We start from the raw sequence: 25,799 nt of genomic DNA on the forward strand, positions 1-25,799 counted from the left end.
ACGGCCGGAATAAAAAAACTAACTCAAATCCAATACATATATTGATGATATCATTTTAAATTGAATTATAACAGATATAGATGATTCTTATAGCCTCGCATATACAATTGTGCACGAGGCTTTCATTCGAAGGATCCGTGAAATATCAAAACTCGTCTAACCCTCATTTACGTATACTATCTGACAATACCCATTATTATTGGAATTAAAATCGCAATTCTGTTAGAGTATTTATCAGATATTTATCAGCATTTCAATATGTTAAAATATTAGATTACATATTCTCTACTAACATATGAACGGCCGCAATAAATATGAACTTCAATTTATACTCAACGCCATCTATGTATAAATTAAGAGCGAAATTTAAAATCAACTCAAAAATTCACTGCAAAAATCTAAGAGAAAAGATTGAAGAAGAAAGATCAGGGATCTTATTAAAAATAGAATTTTCGATTCATTAAATTTATATATATTAGACAAAGAGTAGTTCAAGCCAATTAATCCTGTAATACAAAATTTGCATTACATCGTAACACAACATTTACACTAACTTCTATAGTTAGTGCAGTTATTGGAAATATTTTCTGTTATAAAACTAAAAATGTATTCCAGCGAAATATAATTTTAATCTTTTAAATTAAAAGACAATTAGTAACAATTTTTTTCCTTTAAAATTGTTACTTTGCAGAATGTATGAAAAGCGTGGCTGGAATGCAGCAAACATTTATTGAAATTGAATAAGTAAGCAATATATACGACACTAATCATTTCTAATGATTAAATAAACTACATATAGTAAATTTAGTTAATTTCATCTAGAGAATTCTGTCTAGAATTAATTTTATCTAATTCTTCAATTTGCATTTCTGAAAGTGATAGATGTATGGCATTGTAACCTCAAATTTAATCGAGCGATTACTTAGGAATGAGCAATAATTTCACTAGTAACGTATCGTAAACGTTTTATTACTTGTCCTATTGTTATATAACATATGCTCTATAATTTTCACTCACATTATGTTGATAGCATTGAATTGTCTATTGGCCAATCAGCGGTAGTCTTGACACGCCCCTTGAATATTCGTTTTCGGTGACTGAATGCAGGTCAGAGGGTAAACAATTTCAATAAATTTTTCATTGATTTTGTAGTTTTTATTGATTGATGGTCTGAGTGACTTCTGCCAAATTCTTCAATCATTTAAAATGGTGAGTTTAATATTTTTAATCTATAACTGTAACATTATATTATTTTATTAATAATGTCAACTAAAATCAGTAATAACACTTTTTAGAGATAGTGTTCGATATAGGAAAGTCTAACTTTATAGAATCTCCCATTCACGATAAAATTTTTGAAAAGGTTTTTTTGTAAAAGATGTTTGTGTATTTTTGTGATAGTGATATTCTAAGAAAAATTTTTACCTAACCTAAAATGAAACAAACGTCAAAATGGCGCCACCCAGTGACATACATGAAAATTTTGGTTCTTCGGTCATTTTAAAAAAATTAAAAATATAAATTCATTTATATACTTTTTGTAATGTAGATAATCTTTTGTTAACCCATATAAATGTCTTCTTGATGTAACTCGTACTAATGAATTAATATTGATATCTCCTAATATTTCTTTCCTGTCTTCTATTGAAATTAGTGAAAGTTAATATATATCTTATCGCTTATTTATATTGAATTTCATGTGGCTTGCCGCCTGTTTATGCTAAATTTGAATTATATTAATTATACTAAATTATATTTACTACCATCACACTCACTACTACAATTTAATTATATTAAATACTAAGATGAAATTTATATAAATTAGATTTATTCAAGATGGCATTAAATTAGAAATATAGTATAGTTATATTAGACTTAACAGTTTTATTATAAATGTATAGAATTCCATTTATTAAAAGTATGATTAGACTTACAAATTCACTGGGTTACAGAATATTAAAAATTAAATCAAACTTAATTTTAATGTTAAAGACTGAACAGCAAATGGATTGTGCTTTGGATTTGATGAGAAGACTGCCACCTCAGCAAATTGAAAAGAATTTGAGCGATTTAATAGATCTAGTGCCATCTCTTTGTGAAGATCTCTTATCCTCCGTTGATCAGCCCTTAAAAATTGCAAAAGATAAAGAATCTGGAAAAGATTATTTACTTTGTGACTATAATAGAGATGGAGATTCCTATAGGTAATTGTGAAAATGTGCTTTGCTCTATTCTGTTATTAATATTGTTATTATATTTAGTTTTACTAATATTACATTAAGAACGAAAAAATAATATTTTACATTATAAAATTATGTTGCAGGTCCCCTTGGAGTAATACATATGATCCACCACTAGAAGATGGTTCAATGCCATCTGAAAGGCTTAGAAAATTAGAGATAGATGCAAATCATGCATTTGATCAATACAGAGAACTTTACTTTGAAGGTGGAGTTTCTTCTGTCTATCTGTGGGACTTGGATCATGGTTTTGCAGCAGTAATATTGATTAAAAAAGCAGGTGATGGTTCAAAGAAAATCAAAGGTTGTTGGGATTCAATTCATGTAGTGGAAGTTCAAGAAAAATCCAGTGGAAGGATTGCACATTATAAATTAACTTCCACTGCAATGCTCTGGTTACAAACTAATAAACATGGCTCCGGAACAATGAATCTTGGTGGAAGTCTTACACGACAGGTTCTTTTCTAATTAATTTCTAATTATAATTAAAAAAAAAAAAAAAAAAGACGAGATCTTTATATGTGTTAATTATTTTCTGTACGACATTCAACGAGTATATCACAATTATGTGAAGTTATTTCCTAATACATTTTTCTTAGGTCGAACAAGATGCCCAAATAAGTGAGAGTTCTCCACATATTGCTAATATTGGTCGTATGGTTGAAGATATGGAAAATAAAATTCGAAATACCTTAAATGAAATTTATTTTGGAAAAACGAAAGATATCGTAAATGGTTTAAGGTCTGTTCAATCTTTAGCTGATCAACGGCAACAAGCTGCCCTTCGACAGGATCTCGCGGCCGCGTTACAAAGGAGAAATGCCAATAATTGATCTTCCGAGGAAGATCAACTTTCCTTCGATTTTGAGGAGTGTCAATAAAAAAGAAAGAAATAAAAGAGAAATCGTAAATGATGAAATTAAGATTCGAATTGTTACAGTTACTGTGACGTGAATTTTGGACAGTTTCCTGTGATATGCAGGGTGCAACGGTAAAGATGAATTTTTCCTGAAGTATTAAAGAATAAATAATTGAATATCAATTATTAATTATGTCGAGATTTTGAATAAAATATTAAGAGACATTACGAGAGTGTCCAGGTTTACAGATATATATATATATATATATATATATATATATATATATAGAGAGAGAGAGAGAGAGAGAATATGTTTAAAGGTATGTAACACCCTAAGTTAATGTTGTATTTAAGCCCCGAAGTAATTGATTTACGATAATGCTCATAGAGTGCATATTTATGTTTAAAGCTTTTCGTTTTTAAATACAACAAATTTATATACTTAGATTTTACCACTTTGTGCAATCTTTCTTGTATTGTTTACTACTCATTGAGATATATTTGTATTAAACATCAATTTATAAAGCATTGTTATGATGTTCCTCTACATTTTCATAGTCTTATGTATTGTTTATTAATTTTATAAATTACTATATTTCTCGTTATATCCACCAGAATTTGATCTATGCAAACGTACGGAACTTTCATAATAATGCCATTTTACACATTTTTTATATAAAATTATTCACCGTCTGGTTAGCGAACGATGTCTAATGTATGTAGGCATAAGTTATAAAACATCTTTTATACTTGTATAGACGTATCTCATTTTTACAATGAATAAATTAAAAAAAAAAAAAAATGCATTCATAGTACATACAAGATACATTTTCGTTACTGTGTTACATATCTTTGACATGTTTTTCATGTTTATGCGTGTATGTTGTGTGTATGCTGCGCTCGTGTAAATCCGAGTCAAATATACGTTTATACGTGTATATATATATATATATATATGTAAATGTATTTTGTATGTATACGTATATATACATATATAATGGCACTCGTAATGTTTTCTTAATCACTAATAATTATTAATAATACGAGATATAAGAGTATTAATGTTTGAAAATGTAGGAATATTAAAGAGAATATTTGCGAATAAACTTCTAACAAGTTGTTCACTAATTTCCTGCCTAAGTACTCAATATTAGTAAATAAGTTTCAAATTGCATTAAATTTAAATTTGAAAAAAATATTTTCAAGTTGATTTATGGTTTCCAATAGCATAATTAAGTCTTTAATTGATTTTAACAGATATTAATTAAACTTGACTAAAAATATCATGCAAATTTTATGGAATACTTTTTGTAATTAAAAGAAACTGTTTGTTTAATATAATTGAGTTTAATTTTTTGTAATCACTAATATTGTTAGTTCCTGCATTGATATTTTTGAATATGATATCAGTAGACTTATGATAAGTAGAAAATTTTAAATAATATGAATGAAATTGAAAAGGACAAAATGACAAGAATTTCAATTTAGTTGTTTTCGATAGTTTTAATTAACTTAAATGAGTGTAATATCATGTCAGTTAATAAAATAAAAAAATAGCAAAATCATTAAGACTCGAAGTTTCAGTAACGTGCTATTATAAGAACAACAAAATATCATCGAAGGTTGACACAATAGCACCGACGGCTTTTTTTATCATTTATTTATCCATTTATCTTCCATTGATTTCCGCCGTATAAACAAATGCTCGTTGGTATCCATTTACTTATATACTTTACGTCTGTGTTTTTTTGTTTCGAATTTCGTAATAGTGTACTTTCGTATATACTTGTATATTTTCATATACTTTACCACTGTCTGTACTTGTATATGTGTATTCGTGTGTATACGTTGTTTGCCTATATACGCCAATGCTGGTTATGTTATTTTTTGAAAATATCTATATACCGTCTGTGTGTGTGTTAAGGTTCTACTGTACTTTATGATTTCATACTTTGCACATTAATCTAATGCGTGTGCAATAGAATTAAAGAATAATATTTCAAGAATATATTTTATAACTGAAGTAATTACATTTGACGTACCAATAATTATACCACTTGAAATGAGTTTTATTAATTGTTTAGATTCTATTTATTGCTACATAAATACTAGTAATTATTGACAAACTATATAATTGATAATTTTAATTAAGTATAATTGAGATTTCTTTACACTAAAAATATTTTCGAAAACAATATTCTCGAAATATCATTTCACATCCGTGCTTATAAAGTAGATGATTGATTTTAATTTGTTTGGTGCCTGAAAATTATTTTTAGTACAAATTGTTAAAATTTAACGGAACGACCAGCAGTGGTGTATAATTAATTAAACCGAATATCGAGAAGCAGAAAAAAACGATTTCCGTCTCTCGTGGTTGAAATACGACCGTGAGGCCGATTGATTCGTTTTTTCTTCTTTTTCTTCAGTTTCTTTTTATCGATTAAATTCATTTATCTAGGTAGTCTTAATCTTAAATTAGTCTGCTTAGATTACAGTAGCTTAGTTGTTTCTTATCATTCATCTTTTATATTTTTTTTATAGGTTTTTTTATGTTTTCATAGATGGTATGGTCTGATTTGAAACCGAGCTTCTAATGTAACTTAGGCAGTTACATTTTAACTCAAACTTCAAGTCAGAAATCAAAATTGGGTGATAAACTTAAAATTTCAGAATTCAAGTTTGAAGTTACCTTTGAAATTATATCATGTACGGAGTCTGAAGTTCAAACTGAATTCTAAAATTTCGTGTTAGAGTTTAAGAGTTCAATATTTACCGAGTTTGAAGTTTCGATTCTAATCTCAGAATATCAAAGTTCTGAAAATTGTTAAATATAAAAACGGTCCTCCTACAATACGAGTTCTAAATAAAAACTACAACTTTTACAGGAAATTAATAAAGATCCATCAGATCTATGCAGAAAATTAAGTTTTACTATTTTGAATATGTTTCTGTAATTAAAAATGCAAAGTTATGGTTTAAATTTCAAGCAAGAAATATAAGTTTCAGCCCTTTGTACGAGTTTGAAAAATACATTGTAGCGATTTTTATAAATTCGAAACTAGGAATATATTTTTTTAAAATCTAAAGAAATTTGGAATACAAATTTTAATCAAACAAGAAGTATAAAATTAAAAACATTCAAGAATAAGTTACTGTCAGGTAAGGTTCTTTAGACAAACAACAGATATTAAGCATTTCTAGTAAGACATCAATTTTCGTTAACAATGCTTCAGTAGCATAGAATACTAATAAAAATTAGACAGGATCATATTTATATAAAAAAAAAAGTCCGAAACTAAAACAAGATATTAATTTTAAATTAAGCTGGATGCTATAAAACATATAATTTTAATAAAAAAGATGTAATGAACTTGAATGAAGGAGAGAGAAAAAGACAATTCCAAGCAAATATAGGATGTATTATAGAGGAATTAAAATTCTAATGTAATTGGAATTCTATATATTCCTATAGAATTGCAGTTTCAGTATAACAGAAAATTTTTAAAATCAAACTTGTAAAGGAATTGAAACTTCAATTAAAGTATACAGAGAAAAAGGGGTTAGTGTAAGGAAACAAGATTTTTAGATGATTAGAACTTTAGAAATATTGGGCTTTCAATAAAATCATAAGTTCGGATAAAATTATATGTTACCGCTGAGAGACGTAATTGAAATTCCAATAGAGATAAAATTCTAATCATGTTCAAATTTTAGAAATCACAAATCAAGGCAAAATAGTCCTCTTTCAAAATTTCCCAATGTCAAAACTGCCTTTTAATCTCAACAGTTTAAGCCACCAAAACATTCATTTTTTCCAAGGTCTAAGCTGATACTGTTTCTTGGTTTATTCTCTTTTTATTTGTTTTTTTTATTTTTTTTTTTTGTTTTTGCAATTATTTCATTATTTGTAATCCTCTCCTCCCTCACACTTACACGCTCACGCACATTGTTTTTCTCTTCCTTTCAGTTTTTAAATTACATGTTTGCTTCTTTCCTGTCCCACGTTATTTCTTTCCCCTTCGTTTTATTCTTTTCCCAACTGCCCCCACTCTCTTTTCCTCTCTATTTGTTGTTGGTAGTAGTTCTTATGTTAACCATTGATCATCTTGTATTGTATCTTAGGTTTCTCTTAATAATATATTAACTGTGTGTGTTTTGTTTACTTCTTTAATGTGGTGGTGGAGTCTGGACTGAACACAATTATTTATCAATGGCAGTGTTAGTTTTAATGGCGATCACGACTTCTTCACCACATGCCTTCAGTACAGTGCACTGAAAAAATAAAATATTTTCCTGCATCTTTCTGTTAATATAAATATATTGCAAAGAAAATAAGTAGAAACAGAATGATATTGTTTATAATACAAGATAATTTTGCACATTAGTCAAGCAAACAAGAAACTTGTACAGAAATTTGTGCAAATTGCAAAATATAGATGCTATAATAAAGAATAAGCATAAATTTTATTAATATTTAGATAAAATATTTTATAATTAATCTTTATTAATCTTTTCTGTAATAGAACAATACTCACAAGAAGCTCTTTCCCAGCCTCATGATCAGCACGTAACTGAGTACCTAGTTCACCATCAGGAATTTTTAAATCTTCACGGAGTTCACCATTATCAGCCATCAGGCATAAGTAGCCATCGTCAGATATGTCTGCTAGCTGTAACATAAAGACATACGATTTATTTATCTTTTTCCATAATCCTTCCCCTCCAGGTTAAGATGGACTTCCAGTTACATTTCTATTTGTTTTGCGCTTGTGATCTAAATAGAAACATATATATTATTTACGTAAGAAAAACTTGGCAAAGGATATTGGTACTGCACAATTTAATTAAAAATAACGATTAGTATTTTATATTTATAATTTCTTTCATAATTAGAAAATTTTTATGTTATTACGATGTTATTAACCTTATTATTACAATATTATTATTATTATTATTATACAATATTTCCTATATCATTCTATAGAATTTGTCAATAAATAACTATCTTGGCGAATAAACACTACAGAAATAATAATTTAATATAAACAATATGCATGAGAAATATTATTCTAATGTAGAGTAATTTTATAAAGTTACTCTTAAATAATTACCTGATAATCTTCCCGCTTAACAAATGGCACATCCATATTGTGCGTAGATGGACAAATGTCCTCATATTTTTTTGAAGTAAAAATGTCAATGCCTACAAGATGTACTTTGGCATGGCCATGTTTTCCTGTTTTAGAAGTTGACATTTCTACAATTTTGCACGGCCGAGATTTCAGCATGACAAACCCGTTTTTGCGCAGAGCTGAACACTGCATCGGGTATGTTACAGAAGCACCAGAGTCTCCAGTCTCAAAGTGAGTATCCTCTATGTCTGCCATCCTTAGTTTCTGTTATTCTGAAATAAATTAAAACAGATTAAGAATTACATATTTTTACATATTTTATGTCTCAGAGATTTAATATATCATATATAATTAACATTGAATTCTTGCATATGAGATATAAAATATTTTTACATATAACACATACATTAGAAAAATAAATTATAAGAATCTAATATTGTTTTTTATTAAAAATGGTAAAGTTCAATATTATGTTTGTAAGAGGAATCAATAACCTAATTAATTTTTTATGAAAGGTATAGAACTGTTTTATAAGTTACAATGTAATGCTAAGATATGACATTAAAATTTATAAGAAAACTAGGAAATTAGAACACTTTCTAAACTGCTTTTTTCTCTTCTTCTTTTTTTCTTTTTTTTTTTTTTTTTAACTTTAGCAAATAAAACATTCTAGTAATATTATTAGTATTATTGAATTTTATAACTATATTTAACAGCATCATATCGTTAGAGCTTTATGACTATTATAATTCCTACAAAATCACCATATGGTATGTAACTTATCTCTAAAAATGATATACCTAGTGAGAAGTTAATAAAAATCATTTAAGTTGTTATTTCAAATACAAATGAAATGCACAATACAAATGAAACGCAAAATACAAACACAAGTCGAATAGGAAAGCTGTTGCAAAATACAATGCTATATGATGTAGTAATCTATTATATTTCGTAAAACATTAGAAGTACATCAAAATTATTATACAAAAGTGCAACATGAATATAAAAAACAAAACTATACCATCTTTCACAATATGTTTTGAAATCTGATACTTCAAATGTATTCTACAACTTTACTCTTTTAATATTAAAAAAGATATTAACACGTTTAACATACAACTTGGCTGCATTTCAAATTACAAACAAGAGATTCAGCAACGTATTACACAAAAATTGTTTAAAACAGTAAAGAACATGTTTCATTGTATGGAACGAAATATTTAAAATTGTAAAAAAGCCGAGTGTTTTCGAGATATTACAAATAATAACAAAAAAATGAGAAATAATAATAACATTAAGTACGATATTCAATGCTTGAAAATGTTTGCAGAATAAACGTGAAACGCAAAAAGTATCGGAAAGCTACCGTGCTAATGAACAGAACGAAAAATGAACACGTTGTGCAAGCACAATCTAACCAAAGATTCCAACCCGGCTGACAGTTCTCCAGTTATTAAAACCTCTCTATGAAAAATGAAGCGGAAAGCCTCGCGAAAGTCAAATTACCTTTGAGGACGAGTTTACTACGGTTTTTTGACCGTTTTCCTTAAGAAGATGGCGCGAAAAGGATTGCGTGCGGTTCGTTGCCGAAATTGCCGACTCTCGGAAAACGTTCAAGAAATGACGGATACGTACTAGCCTCGGATACTGGCGTTCTTTGTTCTTGGGATGTTTCAGTAGCACGTTTTGCAAACTTGTTCGAGTGATCACAAGCCGACGAGCTAGACTCAGCGTGAAAAAAGGAGAACAGACTGGAGATACTCACATGTGATCAAAATGGACACTCTAACCAGAAGAGTTGGCTGCGCTTGCGCGAACCGCTAATCGGCGACAGGGGGCCACTCGGATAGATCCACGGATTCCGGCTGGGAGTGTTTGTGGGGGTAGAGTTAGATGAGAAATATCGTGCCAGTAGGAAATTTGTGGCGGCCCATCGACCAGCTTGGCTCATAGGCCACGGGCGACGCCACCTTACGAACGATGAAAACGCCACAAAACCGAGACGGCCGAGGAAACAAGCGTTAATCGCGCGACTTCTGTTTTAGCTCACGCTAACCACGGTCATGACAGTCGCAAGATTATAGAATCTATTGCGTACTTTGGATGATTTGGTATTTAAAATGAAGGTTTCTTTAGGAGTATTAAATATTCAAAGTTTAAAGGGACTGATAGATTTTTTTTATAAACGCGATAAATTCATATATTTAAGCTAGGATATACACTTTGAAATAATATGTTGTATTGATTATTAAATTAAAAAGTATGTAGTACTACTTAAAAACACAAGGTTGATCCTCTCGATACAATAATAAAATGGTATTTAAATGTAATGTATTATATTGATATCTCTGACATCAATTAAATTTGTGCGAAATTTGATAAAAATAGAATAAAATTTATTATAAAGTTTGCACCAAAACAAACAAATTACACTGAATGAATCCCTTTGATAAAAGCTGCAACTGACGTTATTGGTATATCTGGTAGAATACCATGTCCCAAATTCGCTATATATCGATTTTTGCCAAATTTTATTGCCATGTCTCGAGCACGATCGGTTATTTCTTGCTATAGAAAAAGAGATACCTTGATTAGTAGAAATATAAATAAGGACTTAAAAAAATGGTTGTGTATTAAGTATTCTAAATATAATTTTCTGTATAAAATTATATAAACCTCAGAAGCATATAATGCACATGGATCTAAATTTCCTTGCAAAGTGATTTCAGAACCAAATCTTTTTCTTGCTTCTATAGGATCAACATTCCAATCTAAACCCAATACTTCATAAGTTTTGGACTTTGCCAACACTTCTAAGGAATTCATAGTTGCACCTTTAGGAAAAGCAATCTAAAATTTGTCATTCTTTAGGAACTTAAATTAAAATAAATCACCATAAATATGTCGTAACATTTATTTTACTTACCATTGGCACTTCAGGAATATTTTCTTCCTTCAATCGCTGTCTTACTTTGTCGCTAATTTCTTTCAAATATTTAAACGAATACTTTTCAAATAATTCGTCATTAAGGAAATCACTATGACTTTCAAACACTTGCAATAACTATAATAGAAAAGTTACATTGCACTTCATTAATTAACATTGAAATTATTTTATTTTATTTCTATATTTTTTATAACATTGTAATACTTTTTCAACAAAAAAAGGACAAGTCTATACCTGTGCTCCAGCTTTTACTTGCATTACGAGGTAATCAATGATGACATTCGTAATAAGTTGTAAGAGTTTGTGAGAGTCTTCTGAATACTTATATAACCATTGTCGTGCCTTTGTCATTGTTGAACTACCTCCACCTTGGATCATGTAGCTCATTAATGTCCACTAATAATTTACAAATATAAATACTGAAAGTACTTGCTTTATAATATGTAGGAATCGATTTACTCACTGGTGCACCAGTAAAGCCAATTAATGGTACTTTTCCCTCTAATTTATGTCTTGTTAAAGTTATGGCGTCTCCTACATATTTTAAATCCTTTTCTACATTTGGATGAACTAATCTAACTAAATCTGTTGGATCCTTCAAAGGTTTGGGTAAAATTGGTCCCTGCTTTTTTTATTACAAATTATTATTATATTTATATTTGCTTTCTAAAGATTTTTTTTTTTTTTTTTTTGTGTACGATTATATGAAACTTTAATATATATATATATATATAAAAAAAAAAAAAACAAACCGTTCCAGGAACCATTTCAACAGTTAAACCCATTGCTTGTGGTAGAACTAATATGTCAGAAAAGATAATGCTGGCATCCAAGTCAAACCGTTTTATAGGCTGTAAAGTAACTTCACAAGCTAAAGCTGGTGTTTCACAAACAGAAAAAAAGTCATGTTTTGATCTGATCTCTTGAAACTCTGGAAGATATCTTCCCGCTTGACGCATTATCCATATTGGAACACGTTCTGTGGATTCTCCTTTTGCAGCTTTTAAAATCAAATCATTTTTTAATGGTGGAAATTCTGTCTGTGCCATTATTATCTGGAAAAGATTGATATTTAAAGAAACTAATGTGAAATATTGAATTAAAAAATATATACAAACATACATATAATCTTAACTAGTATATTTTATACAATTTAGAACACATTGTTTTTATAACATCTTTTCAGTGCTTTTACAAAATTATTTGCTATTGTATACTTACATAGTACAAAAATATAAAACTGTTGTATAAATAATAATCTAATACCGTGTAAATTATAAAATTTATAAAGTATAAAATTATTAAAATAATTAAATAATATAATATTTAAACTTAAGCTTTTTACTAATGAATCCTTTTACATAAAATATTTCTTCTGTTTTATCAAAATATATTACAAACGATAAGAAGATACAATGGTATGAATTGCACTTTTGCCATATCTATATATGTATAGGATGAACGTTTCAGCTAATAATATGGAAAATTTTGAACATGTTTACTCATCTATACGTATATACGCTCTATGGTTAATTTAACCAATCAACACTTTGTAAATGCTAGGGTAATAATTTTAGTTTTAATAAATTTTTAAAATTTTTTACTATTATGTATCTAAAATTTATAATTATATATAAATTTTAGCGTTATATTCAGAGCTAAATGAACAGTAAAAATAAATATTCTTTTATACATAGTATACAAATTTTACTATAAATTGTACTTATAGTCTTAATCTGTATTAACCTTTATGTTTACAGAAAATATTTTGAGAGCAAGAACTTGGCGCGTTGTACGCCGTACATGAGAAATTTGTTTTCTACATCGACGTTCCTCGTTTTGAATTGTAAAGCAATTTATAAAAAGCGTTTGATTTTTCTGATTATGCGTTTAATTTGTAGATACGACGAAGAGTCATAATAAACAAATAATAATTTGCATATTAATTTTAGGTGTTTTCAGAAATGGATTTTTTAGAATATACTGATGTGATTGCAGAAGTTAAAGGAGCTATGGTAAGTAATATATTACTTAAAGTTTGTAACGAGTAACAATACTTTTCATTCTCTCTTTTACTTTCATTCTGTGGTCGCGTTATATCATTTCTTTATTAATGTTTAAAGTTAGATTAATAAGTAACATGTCTAGATGAAAACCACGTTTTTATTGTATTTTATAATATAATTGCAAACAAATTGTATTCTATCTTATAAATATTGAAATTATTAATAAAAATGTTTGTAATAATTCATCAGTTACTTTCGATGGTACTATTTATGTTACGATGGTAATGAGATAAATAAAAATTTCTGTATAATTGCAATTATATATGACTTTCTTATGTACAGACTCCTGGGCGATTGAAGCTTACAGACCAACATTTGATTTTTAAAAATCAAAAGACAGGCAAAGTAGAACAAATTTCAGCGTCGGATATGGAAATGGTAAATTATCAAAAATTCATTGGTACCTGGGGTCTTCGAATATTTCTCAAAAATGGAACTCTACATAGGTTTCGTGGATTCAAGGAAGGTGTAAGTAATAATTTTTAGTTAAGAATAAATCATTTTTTAATTTTACGTTTTATAATAAAACAATATTTATTTTTAGGATCAAGAAAAAATTGCAAAATTCTTTCTACAAAACTATAAGAAAGATATGCTAGAAAAGGAACTTAGCCTAAAAGGTTGGAATTGGGGTACAGCTAGGTTTAATGGTTCTGTATTAAGTTTTGATGTTGGTCATCATACTGCTTTTGAAATTCCATTGTACGATGTGTCTCAATGTAACACTGGTAAGAATGAAGTCACATTGGAATTTCATCAGGTAAATTATTGATAATATAACGTGTTTAACATTAATAATGTTCCTTAATATTGAAATTTTGTACATTTTTCAGAATGATGATGCTCCTGTGAGTTTAATGGAAATGAGATTTCATATCCCTATTAGTGACAGCGTAGATCAAGATCCAGTAGAAGCATTTCATCAGCAAGTTATGGAAAAAGCATCTGTCATCAGTGTCAGTGGAGATGCTATTGCAATATTTCGGGAGATTCAATGTCTTACACCACGGTATGTATATATGTTTAAGAAATATAATTTAAAAGGTTCATATATTAATATAACTCCCTCTTCCAGTGGTCGTTATGATATAAAGATATTCCAATCATTTTTCCAATTACATGGTAAAACTTTTGATTACAAGATTCCAATGTCAACTGTTTTAAGGCTATTTCTTTTACCACATAAGGACAACAGGCAAATGTATTTTGTGGTAAACATTTTGAAAATTATTTTTATTTTTTTCTTTTTAATTATTTGTTTTATTATTATCGTTAATATCTTTCACTTAGGTCAGTTTAGACCCACCAATTAAACAGGGTCAAACCCGTTATCATTATTTAGTATTATTATTCAATCAAGAAGAAGAAACTTCAATTGAATTACCTTTTTCTGAGTATGTATCTGTATTTTACTCAAGCACTATGGTTAAAATATGAATATGTTTACTATTCATATACTTATATTATATTATATTATTGCAGAAAAGAATTAAAAGAAAAATATGAGGATAAATTACCAAAAGAATTATCTGGGCCAACTTATGAAGTTTTAGGAAAAGTAATGAAAGTTATTATTAATAGAAAACTTACTGGACCTGGAAATTTCATTAGGTAAGCTTTTTGTAAACTGCATAGCCGAAATACCATAATATTATATGTTTTATTATATGTTTTTATTATATGTTATTATATGTTTTTAATTTTTAGTCATTCTGGAACGCTTGCAATCAGTTGTTCATTTAAAGCAGCTGCAGGTTATTTATATCCTTTAGAAAGAGGATTTATTTACGTTCATAAACCACCAATCCATATACGTTTTGAAGAGATTGCGTCAGTAAATTTCGCCCGTGGTGGTGGTTCTACAAGATCATTTGATTTTGAAATTGAACTGACTAGCGGTGTTGTTCATACATTCAGTAGTATAGAAAAGGAAGAGTATGGAAAACTTTTTGATTTTATTACTTCCAAAAAATTACGGGTTAAAAATAGAGGCAAGAGTGTAAGTATGAATTATTGTCGTAATTGTAATTCTCTAATTAATTATATTAAGAAATTCTTTGTTTTTGCAATAGGATAAATTGAATTATGACAATGACTTTGGAGATAGCGATCAAGAAGATGAGCCAGATGCGTATTTGGCAAGAGTTAAAGCAGAAGCGCAGGAAAGGGATGCAGAGGAGAATCAGGATTCTGAGGAAGAGTCTACAGATGAAGATTTTAATCCGAATCAGGTATGATTTTATTAAAATTTTTGGCAAACATACAAATTTATATACCATGTATATATATTGTTTTAGGACGAGAGTGATGTGGCAGAAGAATATGATAGTAATCCAAATAGTTCAGAAAGTGAAAATGAATCAGATGCTTCAGGAAAAAGTCAAAAGAAAGAGAAGAAAGAAAAAAAAGAAAAGAAACCAAAGTCAGCTAAAACCGTGGTAAACATTTTACTTGTATTTTCTTTACAGTGTTTTTAATATTTATAAGAATAAATTTGCAATCGTACCCATTAGATAATTTACTAAGAATGGTTTATCAATGCATGTATTGCCTTATTTAGTCAGAGAAGCCAAGAAAACCTAGAAAACAGAAGAAAGAAAAAGACGCAAATAAACCTAAGAGACCGCCAACTGCATTTATGATATGGTTAAACAGTGCTCGTGAAAGAATTAAAGCAGAAAATCCTGGAATTGCTGTTACAGAAATTGCAAAGAAAGGAGGTGAAATGTGGAGGGAACTAAAAGATAAATCTGTAAGACCAAAATTGTTTTAATTTCTTACATGTAAGTCCACAATTATTTAATATATACTAATTATAATAGGAATGGGAACAAAAAGCAGCAAAGGCAAAGAAAGAGTACACTGCATCAATGAAAGAATATGAAGCTAGTGGCGGAGGTGGCGATAAGGAAAAGATATCAGAAAAGAAAGAAAAGGGAGAGAAGAAGAAGAAAGAGAGTAAAAAAGAGTCTCCCAGTAAGCTTATGACCGGAACCAGTTTCAAAAGTAAAGAATATATTAGCGATGATGAAAGCAGTAGCGATGAAGATAATAAGGTATGTTAAGAATTAAAAATATAATTTATTAGATATTTTATTATTATTATATATTATGATAGTAGAAATATTATTTTAATTAAATATTCCTATAGAAATTAGAAAAGAAGGCTACGGATGAAGACAGCGACGGAGGTAAAGAAAAGAAAAGCGGAGATAAACGGAGTGCGGTAATTTCATTATATTAGTTGTGTTCTATTAAAAACATTTTTAAAGATATATTCTATTGCATATGATTTTATTGTAGGAGGATGACGACAAAAAGTTGAAGAAGAAAAGGAAAGAAGAATCGGAGGGTAGTGATGAAGAACCTATTGAAAGTACTCCACCTTCTAGCGAGGCTGAATCTAAAGACAGCGATTAATTATAATTTATATATTTCTTTAACAACCACTTAATTTAATCTTTATTTTTACAGAAGTATCTTTAATATTGATGTATTTAGTATTCTTAAAATCATTAAAATATGTCCTATATTTACCATATTTCAAGTTATAGTAAAATATTATATTAAATATTTATATTTGTACGGTTCTGATTTATTTAAACATTTCTAAATGTTTTTAAAATTATTTAAACTTAATAGATTTAAAAACAGCTATAAGATATAATATTACTGCATATATGGCTTTATTAATGAAGACAATTAATAATTATAATCTGTAATAAATATGATAATTTAGTGAATAATAAATTGATGTGAATAAATGAAGTTCTTCAAAAAATATTGAATAGCATTTCCTTTTATAGTCAACATTTTTGACGAAAATATTATGATCTTCATAATATGATTTTATTAACCAAAAGATGTCGCTTAGTAGTATAATAAATATATAAGTGTATTTTGTATTTACATACATAAAAATTCTAGGTTAGGATTAGTCGAAGCATTGTCAAAGAGATATTGACGAAAGAAAATTAGAAGAAAATGTTAATTTCTAAATCATAGCTTCAACCAAACATTATATAACATTTACAACATATTTAATTAAAAATGAAGAACATTTACGTGTAAATCTAATATTTCATAAAAATGGATATCAGAGAAAGTGCAGGATTTTACGATTTGTGTGTGAATGTACCAGGAAATCAAACACAAAATTTATATCCCATTTTATCAAAATTATGTGAATATGGATTCAAAACAGTAGCAATAAATACTAATGTAGATGAAAGTGTACTTGGAACAGAGAAAAAGAGGAAAAAAAAGGGCGGTGATAGTGAAACATCACAGGGTATTGTTCTCGAAACAATCGACATTGGAAGTATAAGAAAAGAATTTGACGGAAGATTAAAAATTTTTAGTCGAATTACTTTCTTTTGTTCTGACTTTGCAAAAACACATATAGTGAATCATTGTTCCAGTTTAAAAAAATTCGATCTATATGCTTTTGCTCCAAAAACACAAAGTGCTTTACAATTTGCATGTACTCAATTAAATGCAGATATAATTACATTAAGGTCGAATTCTACATCATTTAAACTTAATAAAAAGCTATATGATCAAGCAATTGAAAGAGGAATACATTTTGAAATACAGTATGTAGATCTATTAAATGTTGAATCCAGAAAAAATACTATCCATTATTCTCATCTGTTTCATACATACGGAAAGAGTAAGGTATAGAAATATTTATATATAAATGAAAATAACGGTTTTTTTAACACTACATAGTCGTATATTACAAAACAGCACTAATATAAATATTAATTTATATTAATGCTTAGCCTATAGATAATAATGTTATTAAGTATCGAAAGATTTATTGACAAACGTACAAAGGATTTTTCTTTAAAATCCATGTCTAAATAACAAACAAATTTCTAATTAACTATCTTGTTTATTTAGAATGTAATATTATCCAGCGGTGTCAGTGATATTAAGACAATACGAAATCCTTATGATCTTATAAATTTGGCATGTTTATTGGGTTTGAATGAAGTTCAAGCAAAAGCTTCAATATTACATCAATGTAAAAGACTTCTGTTAAGAGCAGGTGATGTACTATTGCATGTAAAAGTGCACATTTTCATAAAAATAGAACTAATATGATATAATTATTAAGTTATTTGTCCTTTTCTTTAGAAAGAAGACGTAGAGGGAAAGCTGCTTTTATTATTGAAGATTGTACAGAAAGAACAAGCATCACTGATGGAGACTCAAAATTTCTAAAAAAATTGAAAGTATAAGTTGAATTGTAATAGATGTTTTTTTATTATTTCTTTAAATGGTCAATCAAAAATATGATAAAAGAATAAATATTACTTTTTACTTTAAATTTACTTACACTGAAATAATAGAATTCTTATAATACATAGGATATAGATATAATAGAAATTAACAATGATAAAAATTTGATTTTTATAAAAATGTTAAATAAAATATTTTTGAATATAAAATTCCATATATTTCTTTATTTAATATATCTAAAATAGAACTAATTTTTACTTTTTGTAGAGAAATATATATTTTCCATTAAGAAGAAAGCAATAAAGCAATGTACGGAAAAAGATAATTACTTAAAAAATACTTTATATATCTTCAACAATTCCTTAAATAATATTTTAGGCTTAAATGATTTTTTTTTTTTTTTTCTCTCATCCCTTATAGAAAAGAGCAATTGCTTTTGAGGAAAACATTCCTTTTTTTCGTATCAATCACTTACAAATTGCAATTTTTATGGATTTTACCTTATATACAATTGTTCTACAAATCGTCGTCGATTAAAAATTTTATATTAATGTTCTATACTAAAAAATATATAAGATATATACATAACATATGCTTTATACTGTAAGTAACTTTCCGGAACACCAAGGACATGGATGAAAATTCGGCTCAAACATACAGGAATCTTTACAATCTTTTATCTCTGTCAGAACATCTAGGAGTTCCGAAACACTTTTATTTTCTACTCGTGGATCTATTACTTCCTCTTTTCTTTTTATAGTTACAGAATCACTAGAACCCGTTGCTGAAAAATAATTTGTTGTAAATATATATATATTAAGTTGGAATACATGTTAATCTCTTTTGATTAATACAATATCAATTTTATTATGTAAATAAATTTCAAGTAAGATAATTGAAATAGAACATTATATTATAAGTACCTGTTTCAACTTGACATTTTGTTCCATTGGAACGTATGTATTCTTTGCTAAGAAAGTCACTAACCAAAACCTTCAATTTATGTAATTGCTCTTGTTGCTGATTTCTCTGTTCAAGTAATTGTCGAAATACCTGTTCTCTTTCTATTGCTCTGTTTTGTAGAACAGCTCTTTGTTTTTGATATAATGTTATATATTCCCCTAAAAATAAAAAAAGGGAGATATTTCTATGAATATAAAGATAAAGTTAGAGTGTAAATAATTATTTAAAAACCATCTATTTATACCTATTGTCTCTGTTTCACTTTGAAGCTGTAAAACGAGATGTTCAAGCTTCTGTTTCTCTTCTGTAAGTTCTGCAACTCGTTCCATTGTTTCTTTAAATCTTTGTTCAAGCTTTTTTACAGGTTCAGATATTATAACATCATTTTCGTTTGAGCTTTCTACGTGTATTTTTTCTCCCGATTTTAATACATTATTATTAGCATTCACAGAATGTGAATCAACTTCAGAGATGGAACTTGCTACATATTTTTCTTTCAATTTCTCCGTAAGTGTTTGTTTTTCCTTTTCTAATCTTTCTATAGTAATCTGAAACAGAAATAGAGCAAGAAAAAAGGTTTAACATCAATGAACGAAATCTTTTAATATAATCAAACAAATAATTACTATAGCATGTTGAAGTTCTCGTTGGAAAGTATCTACATGATGCGATTGAGCTTGATAATGCTGTATTTGATCTGCTATTTGAGCATTTTGAAGTCTTTCTTTTTCAACCTCTTCAAGAATAGCTTCTTTTTCCCTTAATTTTTCTTTCAGTTGTCCCAACTCACTTTCTACGTTATTTAATTGAACGTTTAATTTTCTTCCTATAGAACGCTCTGCTTGTAGTTGTTCAGTTAAATCCAATTTAGCATTACTCTTAAAATTGTATTAAAAATTTATATAGTTTATTTACTCTTATTTAGCGCATCATTAATATGTTCTACCAATATTTAATGTTACGCTTACCAAAGAAACAAACGCATTTTCCATATCAGTCAGTTGCTCTTTTAATTGTCGATTTTGATGAACTGCTCTCGATGCCCCTAACTGTTCACTTTCGAGAGCACTGACTAGTTTTGTTACTTCTGCTCCTTGATTATTTGCATCTCGTAAATCATTTAGATTTTTTGTCAACATTTCAATTTGTGAATCCTAAATATATGGAAGAAAATTTTAATTAATCAATAAATCGATGTAATTTTAAATAATTTTTATTTACTTTCTATAATAAAAATTAATACAAAAATGCTACCTTCTCAGATAATAAAATGTGAAGCCTTTCTTGTTCCAATGTAAGTTCATCTATATTTTTCAGCAGATTATCCGTTTCATCTTTACGATCTTGTAAAGATGATAAATTCCCTGCTTTTTCTCTTTCTTGTTGTAATTGTTGCTCAAGCTCTGAAATTCTTTGTATACAACTTTGTTCTCTACGTTGTAAATCTTCTATACCACCTCTTTGTGTTTTTATCTATAAATGACATTTAATTTTTTAAAAATTTATCATATTTCGTTGCGCCTTCGAATTTCATTACAGAGAATATAAAAATACCTCTTCTAATAATTTTGCCTGCTGGGTATCTAATTGTTTGACATAATTCTGGTACTGTTTATTGGCTTCATCCTTTTCAACACTAACAATTTTCAGAGCTTCTTTAGTTTGTGCTAATTCTTGCTCCAAAAGAATTACTGCATGTTTCTCCTCTTCTGTTGTTGTAGCAACTTTCATCTACAAAGGCAAAGAAGTATGTGAAAAATGTTTCACATACAGTTAACCAATGATAATGCACATGTATTACCTGTTGTATTCTAAGTTCGCTTAATGAAAGCAACGCTGTTTTTTCTTGAAGTTCTTGTTGAACAGCAATTAATTCTGTTTTCTTCAAATTCAGTTTTTGCTTTAATTCTGATGCTTCTAAACCCAAATCTTCTTTTTCTTTCTTCAATTCAAAAAATCTGTTATTAAGAGAATTGTATTCACTTTGTAATTGATGAATGTTTTTCCTCAATTCTTCATTATTATTTTTTACAGTAGATATTTCTTTCTCTAATTCAGCTATGCGAATTTGTGAATTTTTTAATTTTCTTGTCATTTCTTCGGATTCCTCTAAAAAATATATTAATTTCTAATTTATTAAAAATTTATAATCACGCACGTACGCGCACACGCCTGCCTAGAAGATCTCATTAATTAAAATAACGAACCTGAACTTTGTCTAATGCTTTGTTGAGCTTGGCTAAGAGCAGCAGTAAGTTCTGCTTTTTCTGCTATTAGAATGCCAGTAGTCTGGGCATGAACCTGAAGTTGCTCTTTTAAAGGATCTATTTCTTGTGCCAATTCTACCTGAAATTCTGTTTCTTTTCCTTCTAACTTGGCTTCTAACTCTGAAATCCTGCTACGCTAATTAAATTATTAAAACAATTTTATTTCTGAACTATTTCTTTTTTCAACATTTAGATCTAGATACTTTTTACAAAATTTATATGCATGTATACACTTACGGCATTACTAAGCTCGATATGCAACTCATTAACAACTTTTTTCTGCTCTTCCATATAAGGACTTAAAAATTGATTATGATACATTAAATCAGTATCAAGGGATGTTTCTATATGTTCTGACTCATCTGTTAAAACATCTGCAACTGCAGAAGCCATCTCCAAGAGATGTTCTTTTTGTACTTTTGGAAGATCATAAAAATCCACTTTACACGCTGCTTCTGATGTATTAATTTCCTGTACACTTTCTGCGTTGACAGTTTCTTCTGTAGAATAATGTGCTTCATCATGATTTATGGTATTTTCTGAAGTTACCACTGAATTTGTGGATAGTACTTCATCTTTTTGAAATTCTTGAACTATATCATTTTCCAGATTTCTTATTGTCGACACATTAGTTACACCTTCTAAATGCGATGTGTCAGTTTCTGCGTTTTGATACTGCAAAATTTAACAAATTAATTAAAAAACATTTTGCATTTTACAACAACTAAAATATAATAAAGATTACAAGGAGAAATGTAATTGCATATGCACACGGATTTAAATAAATAGATGTCATAATTATTATTATGATATATAAATTTATTTCACCTGCGAAGATAATGAATTGACAGAGTGACGTTTTTGTTTCACAGAATCGTCTGGATTATTTTGCATTTTTCTTAATTGAAATTCCCTGAGCTAACAAAAAAAGGAAGTTTTATGAAACATAAATAATGATAACATTTTTTTATACTAATCTAACTTATGAAAGAAACTAACTTATGAAACCATAAGGTTTTAGAAATTATTTAGTTACGTTTTAAAGCGTAAATATTATGTAAAATTAAAATTCAATAAACGTTTGACAACTAACATAACCTAAATATTCAAAGATACAAAAATATAAGAGAATGAATAATTACAATGTTGCTAGAACTTACGAAGTCCTATAAATATATGTATAAATTTTTTGTACGTAAATTGAATATTAATAAAGATACTTATGTAGCTGACAATACTTCAAAACATTATACCTTTTTCTTAGCGGCCAACAATTTTTCGCTTTTGCTTAAATTCATGTTGACATGTAACATGAAAACTAATAAGTGAAATCCTTGATTTTATTTTAACACAATTATTTACATCATCATAATTAAAAATATTGTATTATTTGCTACCAAGGTTATCTCATGCCTACTTAATCCACGAATATGATCGTGTACTAATCGCTCTTTTATCCATTGACCTAATTATTTAGTTAGATGGCCAACAGTGATTGAATTATACAAACCGCTGAATTACGCTACTTATCAACAATTTAATATAATAAAAAAGTAAATAATTTTTCCATATAAAATGTTTAAAATATTAAACACTTATAATGAAAAAAATTTACCATGTATATTTATAGATTATATACATTTAATATCAGATAGCTTTATATTATATATACTTTATAGCAAATACAAAGTTTTATACATAAGAAATTGTCTAAATATTAACAATAATTATAATAATTTTGATATTATGATAAGTTGCAAAAAAAAATGAATAATTTATGCGAAGGCGAAAAACCCTAGCTAGAAATTTGTTAAATTTTTTGCTGATGATTGGATTGAGATACGCACAACTGTGAATTGGTGCGATGAAAACGTAGAATTGCACTTGTATTAAGAACTTTCAGTTTTTCTGCAAAAGTTTAAATCAAAGGTGAATGTAAAATGTTACTCTTACTTTTCAGTAATTGTTACTTTTACACGTTACAAGGCTTATATCAAATAATAAAATCATAAAATGTGAAATATTTATTTAAAGTGAATACCGTATTAAATTGACAACAAAGAAGTTTGACTTTGGTTATTAAATTTTTTATTACAAAGTTTAAATCTAGCTTCATATTTTTAGTTTTATATAATACTTTTTATAAATATTGGATAATTTACAAAATTATTTTATTAGATATCATATCAGTTGGATATCATAGGTATATGTACACATACGCACACACACGCACACACACGCACACACACGCATACACGCGCGCGCACGCGTACGCGTACGTCTACATTGAGAAGCTTGTAGAAATTAAATGATATTGTACGTAATAAGATTAGAATATTGTGCTTAATAGAAATCTAATTTCCATAGAGAAACTAAAATGGGTGTACCTACGGCTAAGAATCCTGAAGCTATGGATGTTGAAATAATCTTTGAGGGTCAAAATGGTGATGGAGATGTTTGTGACAAAAAAGATGCTGATCTTCAAACAATATATGATATACGCGAGCATGCTCGTCAAATAGAAAAAGCTGTACAAAGCAAAGAACCACGTTTTATTTTAAGAGCTCTGCGTACACTGCCTAATACACGTCGCAGATTAAACTCGAACGTCTTACGTGGAGTAATTCTAAGCTTTTATCCTAAACCGTGTGCCGAACGTGATGCATTATTGTCATGGTTAGAAGACTCTGCTGAGTTTGAAGAAACGCAGAAACTTCGCATCTCTACCGTAACTCCGCTACCTGAAATTGATACTTACATTCATTTACTAGTTCTTGTACGTTTAATCGATGCTGGAAAACATGAAGAATCTGTTCAATGCTCTGAGGCATTGTTGCAAAAAATTATTGCTCAAAACAGACGTACAATCGATCTGATCGCTGCCAAATGTTATTTCTATTATTCAAGGGCATATGAACTAATTGGCAGACTGGATAAAATTCGCGGAATATTGCACTTGAGATTGAGAACAGCAACGCTTAGAAATGACTTTGAGGGACAGGCTGTATTAATTAATTGTTTATTACGAAACTATTTACATTATAATTTGTACGATCAGGCAGATAAACTTGTATTGAAATCAACTTTCCCAGAATCTGCCAGCAATAACGAATGGGCTAGATTTTTATATTATTTGGGGCGCATCAAAGCTGCTAGATTAGAGTATTCTGCTGCACATAAGTATTTAGTACAGGTAAGTCTTTTAACATTCTTCTTAACATATAAATTTCAAATCAAAATGATATCAGAAGAAATAAAATTCCGAATAAAAATTGTGTAATTTAAAATTAATGTTTTATCTTTGTTACAGGCTCTTAGAAAGGCTCCGCAAAGTACTGCAGTAGGTTTCCGTCAAACAGTACAAAAACTGGCTGTAACTGTGGAACTTTTACTTGGAGATATTCCAGAACGTCAAACTTTTAGACAAGCTGCTATGCGTCGTGCATTAGCTCCATATTTCCAATTGACTCAGGCTGTGCGTTTAGGGAATCTTCAACGTTTTGGGGAAGTTTTAGAAAACTTTGGCCCACAATTTAGAGCCGATCATACATTTACTTTAATCCTGAGATTGAGGCACAATGTTATTAAAACTGCAATTAGGTCAATTGGACTGTCCTATTCCAGAATTTCTCCCACAGATATTGCAAAGAAGCTTGGTTTGGATTCTAGTGTTGACGCTGAATTTATTGTTGCTAAAGCTATTAGAGATGGTGTAATCGAAGCTACCTTAGAACCGGAAAATGGATACATGCGTAGCAAAGAAACTACAGATATTTATTGTACTAAAGAACCATTACTCGCGTTTCATCAAAGAATTACTTTCTGTTTAGACTTACACAATCAAAGTGTTAAGGCTATGAGGTATCCTCCAAAATCCTATGGTAAAGATCTTGAATCGGCTGAAGAACGTAGAGAAAGAGAACAACAAGATTTAGAGCTTGCTAAGGAAATGGCAGAAGAGGATGATGACGGATTTCCTTAGATTGTTTATTTTTTCGATACATTTAATTAATAAAATGATCCAATAAAATCATGAAAAATGCTTCGTGTTACACTTTCTTATATTTAATATCAG

The 25,799-nt window shown here is 28.5% G+C and overlaps 7 protein-coding genes across 14 annotated transcripts; 4 read left to right on the forward strand and 3 right to left on the reverse strand.

The window, feature by feature from the left end:
* Nucleotides 1–1,045: 1,045 nt before the first annotated feature.
* Nucleotides 1,046–4,227, forward strand: LOC100642877 (F-actin-capping protein subunit beta). Of its 2 annotated transcripts, XM_003395288.4 has the most exons (4): nt 1,046–1,209; nt 1,993–2,204; nt 2,324–2,696; nt 2,840–4,227. In XM_003395288.4, exons 1-4 carry the CDS (start codon nt 1,207–1,209, stop codon nt 3,071–3,073), a joined length of 822 nt encoding a protein of 273 aa, XP_003395336.1. In that variant the 5' UTR covers nt 1,046–1,206; the 3' UTR covers nt 3,074–4,227. The 2 variants fall into 2 exon arrangements, with proteins under 2 accessions (XP_003395336.1, XP_012164469.1); XM_012309079.3 differs by lacking the exon at nt 1,046–1,209 and having other exon boundaries at nt 1,984–2,204.
* A 355-nt stretch (nt 4,228–4,582) lies between these two features.
* On the reverse strand, nt 4,583–10,146 carry LOC100642603 (eukaryotic translation initiation factor 5A). Of its 3 annotated transcripts, none has more exons than XM_020863101.2 (4): nt 10,000–10,146; nt 8,214–8,506; nt 7,638–7,772; nt 4,583–7,374 (listed from the first exon to the last, which is right to left on the reverse strand). In XM_020863101.2, the coding sequence occupies exons 2-4, from the start codon at nt 8,487–8,489 to the stop codon at nt 7,303–7,305; spliced, it is 483 nt and encodes a 160-aa protein (XP_020718760.1). In that variant the 5' UTR covers nt 8,490–8,506; nt 10,000–10,146; the 3' UTR covers nt 4,583–7,302. The 3 variants fall into 3 exon arrangements, with proteins under 3 accessions (XP_020718760.1, XP_003395333.1, XP_020718759.1); XM_003395285.4 differs by having other exon boundaries at nt 9,741–10,040; XM_020863100.2 differs by having other exon boundaries at nt 9,870–10,039.
* Nucleotides 10,147–10,553: 407 nt separating this feature from the next.
* On the reverse strand, nt 10,554–12,611 carry LOC100643761 (uroporphyrinogen decarboxylase). 2 transcript variants are annotated; one of them, XM_048405969.1, is made up of 7 exons: nt 12,403–12,611; nt 11,934–12,236; nt 11,645–11,806; nt 11,416–11,577; nt 11,161–11,298; nt 10,911–11,084; nt 10,554–10,802 (listed from the first exon to the last, which is right to left on the reverse strand). In XM_048405969.1, the coding sequence occupies exons 2-7, from the start codon at nt 12,228–12,230 to the stop codon at nt 10,662–10,664; spliced, it is 1,074 nt and encodes a 357-aa protein (XP_048261926.1). In that variant the 5' UTR covers nt 12,231–12,236; nt 12,403–12,611; the 3' UTR covers nt 10,554–10,661. The 2 variants fall into 2 exon arrangements, with proteins under 2 accessions (XP_048261926.1, XP_048261927.1); XM_048405970.1 differs by having other exon boundaries at nt 11,645–11,803; nt 12,403–12,609.
* A 294-nt stretch (nt 12,612–12,905) lies between these two features.
* LOC100651992 (FACT complex subunit Ssrp1) lies at nt 12,906–16,824 on the forward strand. 2 transcript variants are annotated; one of them, XM_012309077.2, is made up of 15 exons: nt 12,906–13,027; nt 13,134–13,196; nt 13,530–13,715; nt 13,792–14,007; nt 14,081–14,256; nt 14,323–14,458; nt 14,538–14,641; nt 14,730–14,858; nt 14,955–15,246; nt 15,320–15,478; nt 15,545–15,682; nt 15,808–15,999; nt 16,070–16,303; nt 16,399–16,473; nt 16,551–16,824. In XM_012309077.2, exons 2-15 carry the CDS (start codon nt 13,146–13,148, stop codon nt 16,665–16,667), a joined length of 2,205 nt encoding a protein of 734 aa, XP_012164467.1. In that variant the 5' UTR covers nt 12,906–13,027; nt 13,134–13,145; the 3' UTR covers nt 16,668–16,824. The 2 variants fall into 2 exon arrangements, with proteins under 2 accessions (XP_012164467.1, XP_003395326.1); XM_003395278.3 differs by having other exon boundaries at nt 12,908–13,027; nt 15,545–15,685.
* Nucleotides 16,825–17,127: 303 nt separating this feature from the next.
* Nucleotides 17,128–18,582, forward strand: LOC100642485 (ribonuclease P protein subunit p30). Its single transcript, XM_003395284.4, has 3 exons — nt 17,128–17,924; nt 18,153–18,300; nt 18,390–18,582. The coding sequence occupies exons 1-3, from the start codon at nt 17,337–17,339 to the stop codon at nt 18,491–18,493; spliced, it is 840 nt and encodes a 279-aa protein (XP_003395332.3). The 5' UTR covers nt 17,128–17,336; the 3' UTR covers nt 18,494–18,582.
* LOC100642243 (golgin subfamily A member 2) lies at nt 17,837–23,252 on the reverse strand. The gene is made up of 12 exons (XM_012309076.3): nt 22,978–23,252; nt 22,553–22,642; nt 21,962–22,399; nt 21,665–21,860; nt 21,259–21,566; nt 21,012–21,188; nt 20,712–20,930; nt 20,426–20,611; nt 20,084–20,335; nt 19,702–20,005; nt 19,418–19,615; nt 17,837–19,278 (listed from the first exon to the last, which is right to left on the reverse strand). The coding sequence occupies exons 1-12, from the start codon at nt 23,035–23,037 to the stop codon at nt 19,091–19,093; spliced, it is 2,616 nt and encodes an 871-aa protein (XP_012164466.1). The 5' UTR covers nt 23,038–23,252; the 3' UTR covers nt 17,837–19,090.
* A 277-nt stretch (nt 23,253–23,529) lies between these two features.
* LOC100642364 (probable 26S proteasome non-ATPase regulatory subunit 3) lies at nt 23,530–25,766 on the forward strand. 3 transcript variants are annotated; one of them, XM_012309074.3, is made up of 3 exons: nt 23,530–23,653; nt 24,092–24,917; nt 25,035–25,766. In XM_012309074.3, the coding sequence occupies exons 2-3, from the start codon at nt 24,102–24,104 to the stop codon at nt 25,704–25,706; spliced, it is 1,488 nt and encodes a 495-aa protein (XP_012164464.1). In that variant the 5' UTR covers nt 23,530–23,653; nt 24,092–24,101; the 3' UTR covers nt 25,707–25,766. The 3 variants fall into 3 exon arrangements, with proteins under 3 accessions (XP_012164464.1, XP_012164465.1, XP_020718761.1); XM_012309075.3 differs by lacking the exon at nt 23,530–23,653 and adding an exon at nt 23,781–23,799; XM_020863102.2 differs by lacking the exon at nt 23,530–23,653 and having other exon boundaries at nt 23,931–24,917.
* The last annotated feature ends 33 nt before the right edge of the window (nt 25,767–25,799 follow it).

This window comes from Bombus terrestris, chromosome 5 (assembly GCF_910591885.1).
Source record: "Bombus terrestris chromosome 5, iyBomTerr1.2, whole genome shotgun sequence".
Taxonomy (NCBI): Eukaryota; Metazoa; Arthropoda; class Insecta; order Hymenoptera; family Apidae; genus Bombus; species Bombus terrestris.

Bases quoted from the DNA above. Each gene is read 5' to 3' on its own strand.
- LOC100642877 (XM_012309079.3), top strand. From the start codon at position 1,984: ATGTTAAAGACTGAACAGCAAATGGATTGTGCTTTGGATTTGATGAGA. The intron at 2,205-2,323 runs GTAATTGTGAAA...ATTATGTTGCAG, and splicing joins AGAGATGGAGATTCCTATAG to GTCCCCTTGGAGTAATACAT. The intron at 2,697-2,839 runs GTTCTTTTCTAA...CATTTTTCTTAG, and splicing joins GTGGAAGTCTTACACGACAG to GTCGAACAAGATGCCCAAAT.
- LOC100642603 (XM_020863101.2), bottom strand. From the start codon at position 8,489: ATGGCAGACATAGAGGATACTCACTTTGAGACTGGAGACTCTGGTGCT. The intron at 7,773-8,213 runs GTAATTATTTAA...TTTATGTTACAG, and splicing joins TTAAGCGGGAAGATTATCAG to CTAGCAGACATATCTGACGA. The intron at 7,375-7,637 runs GTGAGTATTGTT...TTATTTTTTCAG, and splicing joins AGGCTGGGAAAGAGCTTCTT to TGCACTGTACTGAAGGCATG.
- LOC100643761 (XM_048405969.1), bottom strand. From the start codon at position 12,230: ATGGCACAGACAGAATTTCCACCATTAAAAAATGATTTGATTTTAAAA. The intron at 11,085-11,160 runs GTAAGTAAAATA...GACAAATTTTAG, and splicing joins ATATTCCTGAAGTGCCAATG to ATTGCTTTTCCTAAAGGTGC. The intron at 10,803-10,910 runs GTTTATATAATT...CTTTTTCTATAG, and splicing joins GTGCATTATATGCTTCTGAG to CAAGAAATAACCGATCGTGC.
- LOC100651992 (XM_003395278.3), top strand. From the start codon at position 13,146: ATGGATTTTTTAGAATATACTGATGTGATTGCAGAAGTTAAAGGAGCT. The intron at 13,716-13,791 runs GTAAGTAATAAT...ATTTATTTTTAG, and splicing joins TTCGTGGATTCAAGGAAGGT to GATCAAGAAAAAATTGCAAA. The intron at 16,304-16,398 runs GTATGTTAAGAA...ATATTCCTATAG, and splicing joins GTAGCGATGAAGATAATAAG to AAATTAGAAAAGAAGGCTAC.
- LOC100642485 (XM_003395284.4), top strand. From the start codon at position 17,337: ATGGATATCAGAGAAAGTGCAGGATTTTACGATTTGTGTGTGAATGTA. The intron at 17,925-18,152 runs GTATAGAAATAT...TTGTTTATTTAG, and splicing joins ATACATACGGAAAGAGTAAG to AATGTAATATTATCCAGCGG. The intron at 18,301-18,389 runs GTGATGTACTAT...CCTTTTCTTTAG, and splicing joins AAGACTTCTGTTAAGAGCAG to AAAGAAGACGTAGAGGGAAA.
- LOC100642243 (XM_012309076.3), bottom strand. From the start codon at position 23,037: ATGTTACATGTCAACATGAATTTAAGCAAAAGCGAAAAATTGTTGGCC. The intron at 20,612-20,711 runs GTAGCATTTTTG...CCATATATTTAG, and splicing joins ACATTTTATTATCTGAGAAG to GATTCACAAATTGAAATGTT. The intron at 20,006-20,083 runs GTAATTATTTGT...TTTCTGTTTCAG, and splicing joins GAGAACTTCAACATGCTATA to ATTACTATAGAAAGATTAGA.
- LOC100642364 (XM_012309074.3), top strand. From the start codon at position 24,102: ATGGGTGTACCTACGGCTAAGAATCCTGAAGCTATGGATGTTGAAATA. The intron at 24,918-25,034 runs GTAAGTCTTTTA...TCTTTGTTACAG, and splicing joins CACATAAGTATTTAGTACAG to GCTCTTAGAAAGGCTCCGCA.